Raw genomic sequence first — 12,888 nt, forward strand, 5'->3', positions numbered from 1 at the left:
ATACATTACCTACTGCATTTTGGTTTATTTGGTTTAGTTTATTTCAAAATTTGAAAATAGAGACTTTGAGCCAATTTGCCTCATTCGCCTCTTTCAATTTGTGGATTAATTCTAAGCTTAACATTAACATTCTTCTTGTCTCGCATGTTTCTCCCAATGACATGTGTTCGGTTTTTGTTTGTGAAATTATTTACTTCTCCACAAGTGATATTCACTAAGTTATACTAAGTTATACTAAGCACAGTTGCTTCCACACACAATGTCCACCTTTTAACGGCAGGGGTAAACTCGGTGGGTGATTAGTATGTAACCCAAGCACGCAAAAACCACCAGCAGCATGTGTAATCTCAGCTCGTGGTAGCATACTCTATAAACCAACTAACAAAATGAACAAATTTTCTCGTTGTACCCAACAGCCCAGCATACCATCTAGAGCGAGAAAACATGTTTATTTTATGGCTTGGGATGCTTTTGTATTGTACTCAACAGAGCAGTAAACCTGAAAGAATGAGAAAACATCTTGATTTTTGTAGCTTGGGGCATTGCACTCCTTCCCATTACTAAAATCAACATGCTTTCTCGTTCCACCGAGCAGAGCAGTAAATCTGAAAGAGCGAAAAAACATGTTGATATTTGTAGCTTGGGTTAATGCGAGCTTTATCGTTGTCCCAGTGGCCAATTCTCGGAAATTAGTTTTATTTTTTTTATTGATGAAATCAGTTTTTTTAGCCTAATTTATTTTTTTCAGTTTGACAACTCTTTTTAAATGGATTTTTTCGGCTGTTCTGTGTAAAATACATTCTTATACTACAAAAACATACATGTTTGGTAATTACTTACTTACTTATCCGGCGCGGAACCGCTTTGCGGTCTTGGCCTGCCTCAGGAGTGTCTGAAACCGGTATGTTTGTAAACATATATTTATGATCCATTTCTGCGTTTCCATTCATATTCAATCAAAATAATCAGAATCTTCCATGAATTACATAATTACTAATGTATTAAAGGCTGCCCATGAAAAAATTGGTCGTCATATATATTGCAAAATATGTAAAAAAAACAAGAAGCTCTAGAAACCCCATTTTTTCAAAAAAGTAAATAAGTCTAGTGCCGTTATTTTTAATCCAAATTGAAAAATACATAAAAAGTTATTGAGGCTTTAAAATTAAAAGCTATCACTTTCTTTTCAAAATGTATGGGATACCCGGGTATGCCAGTCGTAGCGATAAGGGGTATCAACAGAATTTTTTTTAGAAAAATTCGGAAATTAAAAAAAAAATATCATATGCCTTTAATCAAAATAAATTTCCAAAAGATACGTGAAAATAATAAATATCTACCATTTTTAAATAAAAAGTTACATCACTTTGAAAACGAAAATCATACCCTGGTGTCTGGTCGTAGAGTTTAAGATTAATGTGCACTGAGTTTACATAGGCAACCGGAATGGCTTGCGTGTTTGAGTAATTTCGCTGAGATTTCCAATTGTTGTAGCCTTGTGGTAGGGGAGTCAAGAACGCAATGTAATGGGCGTGAGGGATGGTAGAGTTTTGAGCTGCGGCGATTGAAACGAATTGAATCAAGCCTTGATTGTTGCATGGGAATGCAGGAAGGAAAGTGCAAAGCGAATATCAAAATAAACTTTAATGCCTTCGTACACCAGACAGATGATTCCTCAAAACCAGTCAGTCAGATGATTGCTTACCCTGCAGAGAGGCTAAGATCAGTGATACAATTGTGTATACTTGTGTGTATGTGTGTGTGGTACGTTTTATAAGGAGCATTCTGATTCTGCAGCTACTTCTGCGTGAACGTGAAGCCGTCTTATAGAGCTAATTAGACCTGCAATATTCGGCATGAATTACACTATGGCTTTAGCTCTCTTAGATGCTTTTCTATGCGTATTGCGTATTTGTTTATGCAATTCCGTACGTTTGCTTCCTATAGCACGCCGAGCAAAGCTAGCGAGGTGAAAAGACAGTTCACTAATGACACACGTCACTATAGGCTTATCTCGAACACCTCACAACAAACGAAGACTGTGCAACAGTGGTTCCCTTTTTCATCAATAGTGAATAACTCTTTCCGATTCGAGTAGCCATTAGTTTTGTCTATCTGTTAATCACACTTTTGTTTACATTTAGAGATGATGTTTTACGGAATATATAAAATAATAAATTTGGTTTATTTACGGACCATCTAGTGAAGAATCCACACCAGAAGTTGCCTTAGACAGTACTGACTGTAGGCCTATTCAAACAGTTGCCTGAATAAGTTTGGATGAATCAAAATCGTATAAACTGGAGGACGAGGTTTAAATCCTTTCTGAACTTGCTGCCTTCGCTGATCTTTGGTCCTAAAGTACCATGTGCGCCCATCAACTCTAGCTACCGCGAATGTTGGATCCGCCATCGTCCAATTGTTCCGTACAATAAGCAGTGTCCGAATTCGCTCACGGCCTCTCTCCATTGCCAGTTCATTATCCTGGTCTTAATGACTGACGCCTCCATGTCATCTGGCCACCTCAATTTAAATCTACTACGCCCCTCTACAATGGCGGATTTAACGGTACGCGGACTGAGTGGCCGCTGGAGGCGCCGCGAATGGTAAGTCTAGCAAATATTGTTACAGTATACAGTAGTACAGTAGTCTTATCGCGGACCTCTGAGGACTATAAATGCTCCATAGACGAAGGGACTCATTGGGGGTCTATAAACGTGAGATCCTGTGATGTGAGTTGCTAACCGTAAACGTTTTCCGTTATAACAAACTGGTAGCACGTGGTGTTACAGCGTTATTATTTAACGGTAACGGTTTACCGGTTAACACTCACTGGCACCCAACTAGCAAATCTCATATCGGTTAAACTAAACTAATCCAAACAATGGTAAAACGGTAAAAGTTAACGTTTAGTAGTTTAACATTCATTTTTTGCAATACCAAAACAATCGATAGCTAAATATGTTTTTTTATGATTTTTACGTACAAGCAACCGTGTTTCTTATTTAACCCGCTGAATTGTTTGCATATACTGAATAAGTCTGTTGATATTGCAGGTGAAGGATGGAATTCCGAGGGTGAAGGATGGAATTCCGTTCGTTGGCTTACCGTATCAAACAACAGGCTTATCGCTTAGTCTGCCGAAAACCTCGAGCTATTCAATGTATCTGGCAACCAATTAACTGAGATTGATGCGGTCTTCATACAGAAGCTCAAGTCATCCACCCTGCTTAACATCACCTTGTCGTCAAATCCTTGTTATTGTGTAAATCCACAGCTTACGTTTGCCGTCGAAAACGCAGCACGCATTACCGATTACGTTGCCCTTCAGTGCATTGACGGACAACCGATAAACTCAAAGTGTGATCAAAGTGTGGCTCTTCAAGCATAACTTGCTACAGTGGTTTGCCACGGAGGAACAAATTGATATGAATAAGAGGTACGACGCATTCATCTCATATGCACATAAGGATGAGGAGTTCGTCACAAAGGAACTGTTGCCGAGGTTTGAGAGCGAAGAGCTCAACTTCAAAATCTGCTGGCACGTGCGTGACTTTATGCCGGGGGAGATGATCGCCAACGAGGTTAGTAACGGTCGGCGTTTTCTATTTACTTGTGACTGTCATGTGAATTCTTTCAGACTACGAAAGCTGTTGAAGAATCGCGACGCACCATTATCATCCTCTCACTCAATTATCTGGAGTCCGTTTGGGGTCAAATAGAGTTGAGCACCGCGTTCTTACAGTCGATGGCGGACAAGTGCAACCGCGTCATTCCCATCATTTATCAAGATATTGGCGATATCGAACAACTCGATCCACAGCTCCAGGCGTACCTCAAGACCAACACGTACGTCCGCTGGGACGATCCGTGGTTCTGGGAGAAGTTGCACTACGCCATGCCTCATAAGCGTCGATTGAAGGATGTGCAGGGACCCGACAACATGCGCATGGAATCCGTGGACAAACGAAATCCACTAAAACACAAACCACCACGACACTGCCCACCAACGTGGTTAAGAAAAACAATGCCAACGGTGTAGAGACGGGCATTTCGGATCTTTAAAATGATCGAGAATGAACTGGGCAGATCATCACTGTTCTTTCGTTCTTTTACAAATAGCAATACTTACTACCACCTCTCTGCGGATTATCAGGGACCTAGGCGGTTGGAAGAGTTGAGGCCCCCTGTGTTGAGGTGTGGCGGGGAGGGGTGCTCAGGATTCGTCGAGCCCTTCTCGATAATTTGCCAATAGTTACATACTCGACAAACGATCCCTAGAACCTGCCTAGTCCGTCCACCGTTAGATCCACCACTGCATATAGTGTTTGTTAGTGATACTACAGATCAGGTTACCTTACGCCTGAACAACAAACCAATATAGACAATCTATTATTTGACGTTAGAACGCATCGAGCTTAAAATCGCCCATTCCTTGTTTTACATATTTTTACGTCCATAAGGTGATATTGCGAGAGGTGGACAATACGCACACGAACATAAATACTCTTGTATTAATTATAAACTTAACGGATGCTTTATTTCTAACATGTATACGCCGCGCTGCCCCGATGCGAAGTGTCTTGTGCTCTTCGCGCAGCAGCCGAACGATCCACCCCGACCGATCGCTCTATGCGCTCACGGCTCGTCAACTGCAGTAAGAGCGGCTTACTGCAGAGAGAGAGAGCACGCGAGCAACTGGCTGCATTCTTTCATCTAACACATATAAATTTTCGAAAGTTTTTATTTCTATTTTTCTCATAACATAGACGAGCACGAATAAGATACACAACGGCAGTGGCGTCTAGCTTGTGGTCTACGGACCACGTCTAATCCGTGACGTTAATAGACGAGGTCAGTTCTTTTATCTTAAATGATATCTTACAGGGTTTTCTGATAGAACTCAAGACCGCAGGACACTTTAATGAATCTGCGGGAGTCAATCACAAGACTGCGGAACGGTACTTGAAAACGTTGACGATACCGGGATCTGCGGATTTGTATCATAAGACTGCGGCACACTATAGCACACCAGGGACATATATCTTGACAGCCTAAATTTCGCAACCAACATAAAAACATAAACCAACATAATCGACATAATCAATAACTGACGAAATACTAAAGCAAATTTCGTGCTACATGTACGTAGAGAATGGTCATGGATAACACATAAAGCACCAAGTGGTTTCAAACGTCTGATCATCAGCATTCAATTTATCGTGATCAAGCTAACAAGCAAATATGTAAGTGAATATCGTGAACAAAATGTTTAAAAGTTTGCAGAAAGTTAAGTCCAGAACTAAACCAAAAATGTATGCAAAGAGTTGTACGCTGTACACATAACCCAAGTGCAACAAGAAGGACCCAATGCAGAACGTTCACACCTGGAAAGTGTGATAAAGTTTTTTTTATATACACAGCCTGTAAAATATTAAGTCGACAAGTTATGCTGACCTCACTGTCCAATAAGGATTGACAGGCGAGAATGGTTGAAGTCCCAAACGAATCTCTCGATCGAAAGCGGCCGATCAAGCAGTGCAGATCTACGTATATTCAAAAGCGAAAATTGTGATCTTAACTTCTAGCTTTTCAGTACTTTAAAGTTGAAGTTCTCATTAGCTCATGCTGTGAATTAGCAGCATTTGAGTCGTTTTCAATCAACTGTTGTTGTACCACTCTTCTGAGGTTCTTTTGAAGACCCTTTCAATGCCATTTTCATTATTCTGGTATCCTAACCAAAACTATTACCAAAACGGGAGAGTGAACGATGTCAATACCGACTACTTGGTATATAGCAACTAAAGTTTTGTTGGTATCTTGGTATCTAGCAACTAAACTTTGCTTTAAAGCAATATTTGTTCAATTTTCAACAACCACTTACATTTTTGATCAGATTATCTTGTAACCGCTCTTCTGTAGTTTAGCTTTAGCTAGTTTTGCTGAAGTGCGCTCTGTTTCATTTTTAACTGATCGGATAAAACGACGCACTTGTGTAACTTTTTGATCTTTCAAATCGTCAAGGACTTCTTCATCCGTCATGTTTTTATGATCAAAAGAGAATATCACGCATCGGACAGTGTTAAAAGTAGCGTGGGGTGTGATGATGATAGGTGTTTCACTGAAATGTTTTGTAAGAATTTGTAATTTTTTTTGTAAAGAGTCATAGATCTGGTTTCTAAAAGGTATTTGGAACCGTTATTTATAAGGTTACCTTCTACCGATCGTCCAACAAACTGTTGTAGACGTTTTCCGACGATGAACGGGTCTGACAGCGGCTTTCCTTATTCAGGTGTCAACACCAGATATATCAACTCTCCTTTATAGACATTGATTCAGTCCGGGTAAGGCCTAGCTCAGGAATTCACACCGGGAGGGGGATTATCTAGCACTTGAAAAACAGTCGACAATTTAAAACGACTTGACTTTGATTCCTTGATGGTTGAATATTGGAAGATTCTTTTGGTAAATATATTGCCTACTTTATACGGCTTTGGCTAAATTGCCTCACCTGTACGCTTTTCCTGCGTTCCATGCGTCCAAACTAATTGTAGCGTTTTTCACCCTGTAGTAACAGTGAGTCTGCCACATCTGAATATAACAGAGTAAGGGTTGAACCCGGATCTTAAAATACATGCCTTGTGACGGATTGCTGATAAACAATCAGCGTCTTTCATAAACTCGATCTAATTCCGGAACAATCGTAGCGATTGTCAAAATTACATAAAATGGTGGTTTCATTTGGTGTTTTTTGATCATTTTGCCATATTGTACGGAACACTGAGGAGGATACTCATGAAATAAATTAGAGCAGCCGTTGTATCTCATCGTTCCTCTACGATCGAGTTTGGGAAAGTGGCTGAATGAGTGTTATCAGTAACATATAAATAATCAGTGAAACCGAAACTACTTAATATGACGTGAATGATACCGGCTCTGCGCCATGATGTATGTTTAAAACTTCTTGTCTTACACCTTCGCTTGGAGGCGTGTTATCGGATAGATTGGTGTCAACGTGTTGCATTCTATGATTCTTCCTTACGCAACCTTTATTTCCGCATACTCGTGCTGTTCGGCTCTCAGTTGTCTTGGGGGTATTTGAACTCCAAATTTCCTCCTTTGAGTATGCCAAACCCAGTAACGATGAATTGTATCTGTACCAAACCATATTTACTTCATTCACACTGTTTTTATAAAGTCCATTAAGATTTGAATCGTGACATCCTTTCAATCGCCATGCTCTCTTGCACATGGCACAAATTTGGCTTGACAAAATATCATTGTTCCGATCCTTGGTCGAAAACTTCCTACCCGCTTGGTAAAACAAACTACTAGGCAACGTTTATCGTTAGCCCTGTTTGGCCGTTCCTTACGTCCACTCGTATGTGGTACGAGTTTAGGTGATCCCTTTCGATGAAGGATTTTGCTGGTTCTAGGAGATAATGTTTTTTTGTATGTTCCCCGGATTATGCACTTGAAGACTCCCTCTATCGGAATGCTCTTGTGCGTGAGTTGTGTTCATCATACCACCGGAGGTGTTCCCTTGTAATGATGTTTTGACAGGAGCTTCTTACTCGAGGCGGAATTTGCAGTGATGACAAGTCCACTATTTATTTCGGATGAATCTGGGATGATCTCCGATGTTTGATGAATCAGCGATCTCGGTTGGCCGAGATGGGCGGATTGCACTATTTGTAGGACTGTCCATTCTTCCGCTATCTCTTAATGCGGGTGTCGATGCTCGATTTGTATCGTAGATCGGGTTAAATCAGCTTATATCTGGATGTAGCTATTTCTTCGAAGTCGGTTTTATTTATCCTCGAGGACATGGTTGTTCCTCGAGGACAACAGTCCGTAGTAACGTCGAGTCTGACTCTGATGTGTACCGGAAAAAATAGTATTTACCCATCACTACTTCCATCATTTATCATTTGTCATTTGACAAACCCTAAGCCGATTAGACTAAGAATCGCCTCTAAATTAGCAAACGTATTATCGAGGCAAGTGCTAGCCGTAGTCTACACTCCCTGAAACCTTTTATGTAGCACATTAATTTTGATGTAACCGATGCAAACCCAATACCCTCTGTGTTCATAATTCAGCAATTTAGCACGGCACTTTGAATTAAAAAAAAGTTTCATAGCATTAAAATTCAACAATCGAGTTTAACGGATAACTAAAAAGCCGAAACCATAGACTGGACACCAGTTTGAGTTTAAAAAAAATCAAATGATAGCATCCTAATGTTTACCTAACTTGTGTAACCGCAGTACCTAAGCACTAACAGAACGGCAATACAAGCATAAATACCCAATAAATCCGACTATCCATTTAGTACGGAAATTAAATGTAAACATAAGCGCAATAAAACACAAAAACCAATTTCCCCGATAAGTCACAATGATCATGCTTAATCGCGACACATAAACATAAGCGCATCTCTCAATAGGAGTAAAAGAAATTAAACACAAACAATTTAAACTTGATTGTTCCCCATATTTCTAGCGTCTTTCGCACTATCTTCACTCGCGGTCATGGATGATCCTTGAGTATAGTCGCATCTTTAGATAAGAGATAATAAACATGAACAGTTGAATATAAATATCACAGTTAGAAATCAAAGCATAAACGCATCAGCAACCGAGTGCGACCTTAACCATACAGGAAAACAATATTAACGATACAGAATTTAACGAAGACCGATTAAATTACGTTCATTTAAATGTTACAACGTAAGAATGAAGATTACAAACATTAAATCACTTTTAGTTCAGACCTTAAACATTAATCATCGTGTGTCGGTTCAATCCCTCTTTCGTGCAATTTCGTGGTGTCCGCCTTCACGTAAGTAATCGGTGTCAGGCTATTTCTGTTTGATCCAAAAAAAAGGTAACTTGTGCTCGTCAAAGTTACATGGTGACATTATATATTTCATTATGGATGCTGAATAGTGAAGTAGCAAGCAAGCGATTTCCTAACTCGGTTCACTCAGCACCACAAATCCATTGGCGACAACGTTACTCATGGTTCTGATCGGCTTACTCAGGACATGGATCCTTCTGCTAGCAGGCATTTCAATTTAATCGGAAGATGATACAAAATACCTAATACAGATAACTACTTTGATAAATTTTACATTGAAGATAATTACTAAAGCTTACTTGCAAAAACATATATGCCCTTGCAGGCTATCTATAAAAAAGATTTATTTTGCCCTTCGAACAACTTACACTTACATATTTTGATTTTAATCAAACAAATAAGGTTAAATTGTACGATTCGGTTGCAATATTTTCGACTTTTTCAAAAAATACTAAATTTAATCCAATTTTTAATAACTGGAACAAAGAGAATGCTTCAATTCTATTTCTTGCACAGCCCAAAGCCTCCTTTTGATACTGTGATTTCATTTTGACAATGTTTTTCTGCGTAAAATACACATTATATTTTGAAATAATAAAGATATATGCTAGACACGAAAAAACGAGAATATTGTGCTTTTATCCGTCTCAAACATGAAATACGCTCCCTCCCTTAAGTGTGCAACAATTGGAAAATTACCCTACTTGTAAAGAGTGGCAGATTGTCAGGGCTCGAGGTGGTTAGAAGAGTTGAGGCTCTCTGTTTTGAAGTGGAGGACGGGAGTGCTCAGGATTCGTCAAGCCCTTCTCGCTAAAAGGCAGGGCCATAATCTGCCAAAAGCTACATACTGGACAACGATCCCTGGAGCCTGCCTAGTCCGTCCACCGTTAGATCCACCACTGCATATAGATTTTGTGAATCGGTTTACTATTCGAAAATCGGTAGAACTACAGATCAGGTTACCTTACGCCTGAACAACAAGCCATTATTGACAATCTATTATTTGACTAGAACTCATCGAGCTTAAAATCGCCCATTCCTTGTTTTACATATAAATTTGAGAATATTAGAATTTTTTTTTTTTCATGACATAACAACATGAATAAGATACACTAAAGCAGTGGCGTCTAGCTTGTGGTCCGCGGGCCACTTAAAATCCGTGACGTTAATAGACGAGGCCCGGGATTTTTTTATTTTAAATATTATCTTATAACAATCCATACCATGAACATTTGTTCACCAAAATAAAGATCATTTTTTCACGATATGTATTGTTATAAGATAATCAACAGGCATATCTAGCAGAGGATTTGAACTTATTTGATCAAAATATTTTGAACCATGTCTACATAATATTTTTACGAAGCTACGTTTCTCGTGATCCTACAAAGTTATGAGAGCTCTGCACTGAAGAAGCAAGAAATCAACATGTCCGAAGTTAAAAACCGAAGTGAACTAAAAACAAATGTTTAAGAGTACAACAGGTAGAACTGCACTAACACTTAACGGGTAGAAGTATGCCTATTTAGCTACCGATAAAACAGCCAAGCATCGCCTGGTAGCCATAATTTAAATCCAGGCGAAAGACTCACTTGCACAAGTACACAGGTAATACTAAAAGGTAACGATGCTTTGGTATAAATTAGCTCGTAACAAGCTTGTCAAGTCAGATTCTTTTGAACCGCTAGGACAGGACCATGTTCATTCTCAGTTGGTCGTCTCATTTTACGAGCTTCGGAGGTTCTATCATCCAAAGTAAAATGTTGATAGTTTCAACTTGAAAAATGTCTTGCGAAGATATTTAAGATAAACTAAATGTTCCTATCCTGGCTTGCGTGCGTCTGAATTGACGGAATAGCCTAACATAAAGTGAAGTGCTAATGAAAATAGTGCAAGAGTACAGAAATAGAACACCTGTAATAATGTGCCAACTCAATATTCAAAGCCGTGCAAGTGTATTTCGCAATCAAAATAATCAAAAACTGGCGAAAGACCTGATGGAAATTTCGTGCTACATCTTCATAGAGAATACATTTAAGTCGCTAAGGGCAAGATCATTTATATCGAGAAGTGATGAATTAAACCTAATCCACCAAGTGGTTTCCAACGTCTGATGATCAGCATTCAACTAATCGTGATCAAGCTATCAGGCAACAATGCAAGTGAATCTCGTTAACAAAATGCAGTTGTTGCAAATGCAAAGTTGCAGAAAATTAAGTCCAGAACTAAACAAATAAACACAAAGAGTTCACGCTGCACATATCATTTAAGTACAAGAACAAGTACCCAATGCAAAACGTTCACACCTGTGGAAACTGTGATAAAAAGAAATCAGCCAATAGCGAAGCTAAACAATGTGATAGAGCAAGCGAAGAAACAACGAGAAACCAGATCGACAAGTTATGCTGAGCTCACTGTCCAATATGGATTGACAGGCGAGAATGAACTGGAGTCATAACCGAATTTCTCGATCGACAGCGGCTGATCAAGCAGTGCGAAAATTGTGATCAAAACTTTCTTCTTCTATTCAGTACTGTAAAGTTGAAGTTCTCATTAGCTCCTGCTGTGAAGTAGCATATGCTCAATTTACAACAACCACTTAAGTCAACACAAACTTTGAGTCGTTTTCAATCAGCTGTTGTTGTACCACTCTTCTGAGGTTCTTTTGAAGTCCCTTTGAATACAATTTTCATTATTCTGGTATCATTACCAAAATGATTACCAAAACAGGAGAGTGAACGATGTCAATACTGACTACTCGGTATCTAGCAATTAAAGTTTTGAACAACTTTGCTTTAAAGCAATATTTGTTCCATTCTCAACAACCACTTACATTTTTGATATTTTAAATTGTCAATGACTTCTTCATCCGTCATGTTACTAAGATCAGAAGAGAAAATCACGCATTGGCCAGTGTTAAGAGTAGTGTGGGGTGCGATCGTGATAAGTGTTCCATTAATGAGTTTTGTTAGTGTTTGTAATTTTTTGTAGTGAGACAATGATCGCGTTTTCAAAAGGCACTTAGAATTATTATTAATTAGGCTACCTTCTACCAGTCGTCCAACATGTTGTTGTAGACTTTTGCCTACGTTGAACGGGTCTGGTAGCGGTTTTCCTTCTTCAGTAGTCAGAACCAGATACGTCAACTCTCCTTAATCGACGTTGAACCATTCCGGGTATGATCTTGCCCAGGAACTCGTACCAGGAGGTGGATTATCTAGCATTGGGACTTGAACAGTCTGACAATTTCAAACGACTTGACTTTGATTCCTTGATGGTTTTAAATTGGAAGATTCTTTTGGTGGAGATTTTGACCTACTTTTTTGAGACCTACTCAATGCAGCGTAGTTTAGCGTTTGAATTGGCTACATCAAAATATTTATTGTTCTGACTCCTTACAAGATATATCCTATCTTAGTCGCACGCTTGATTCTCACCTGTACGCTTTGGCTGTCCTCATGGTCGGGCTGGCCTCTGAGTTCAAACTTTGCTTGATTTAAATACATTATGATATTCAGGTATTTTTTCAAATATTTTTGTTGTTGTTTACAATTATACATAATGTATGCAGCGCATGCATCAATGCATTAATATTCCATTTTATTTTTGATTTTTTTGTAATTGTTTTCGATTTTTTGTGGTTATACACCACGAGCTCAATATAGCTGAATCTTGATAATGCAGCAGCTGTCCTTTTTGCCTTTCCCGCTAAGTATTCGATATCGAAGTCGGTTTCTTCGAGATCTTACCTCATTGGTGTGAATTTTGACGTGAGATTTTTCAATTTCAACATGTACACTATGGTCTATTCTAATCAAAAATTTTCTTCCATATACGTATGGTTTGAACCAATTGATAGCCCAGTGTATATCAGTTAATTGTTTTTCTATTATAGAATTGTTTTTATCTCCCGGTGTAAAGCTTTTACTGGCAAAACTGTTGTATAGTCATTTCCATCCTTCTGTTGTGATAGGAAAGCTCCACATGCTACATCTGAAGCTTCTGCAGTTATAATAAATTGTTTTG

At 38.9% G+C, this 12,888-nt stretch overlaps 1 protein-coding gene across 1 annotated transcript; it reads left to right on the forward strand.

The window, feature by feature from the left end:
• The first annotated feature begins 1,536 nt into the window (after nucleotides 1-1,536).
• Nucleotides 1,537-8,343, forward strand: LOC120904187 (protein toll-like). The gene is made up of 4 exons (XM_040314007.1): nucleotides 1,537-1,764; nucleotides 2,204-2,606; nucleotides 3,057-3,584; nucleotides 3,641-8,343. Exons 3-4 carry the CDS (start codon nucleotides 3,429-3,431, stop codon nucleotides 4,040-4,042), a joined length of 558 nt encoding a protein of 185 aa, XP_040169941.1. The 5' UTR covers nucleotides 1,537-1,764; nucleotides 2,204-2,606; nucleotides 3,057-3,428; the 3' UTR covers nucleotides 4,043-8,343.
• Nucleotides 8,344-12,888: the final 4,545 nt, after the last annotated feature.

Source organism: Anopheles arabiensis, chromosome 3 (assembly GCF_016920715.1).
Source record: "Anopheles arabiensis isolate DONGOLA chromosome 3, AaraD3, whole genome shotgun sequence".
Lineage (NCBI taxonomy): Eukaryota > Metazoa > Arthropoda > Insecta > Diptera > Culicidae > Anopheles > Anopheles arabiensis.

Coding starts and splice junctions, on each gene's coding strand:
- LOC120904187 (XM_040314007.1), top strand. CDS start 3,429: ATGAATAAGAGGTACGACGCATTCATCTCATATGCACATAAGGATGAG. Junction 3,585..3,640: donor GGGAGATGATCGCCAACGAG/GTTAGTAACGGT, acceptor GAATTCTTTCAG/ACTACGAAAGCTGTTGAAGA.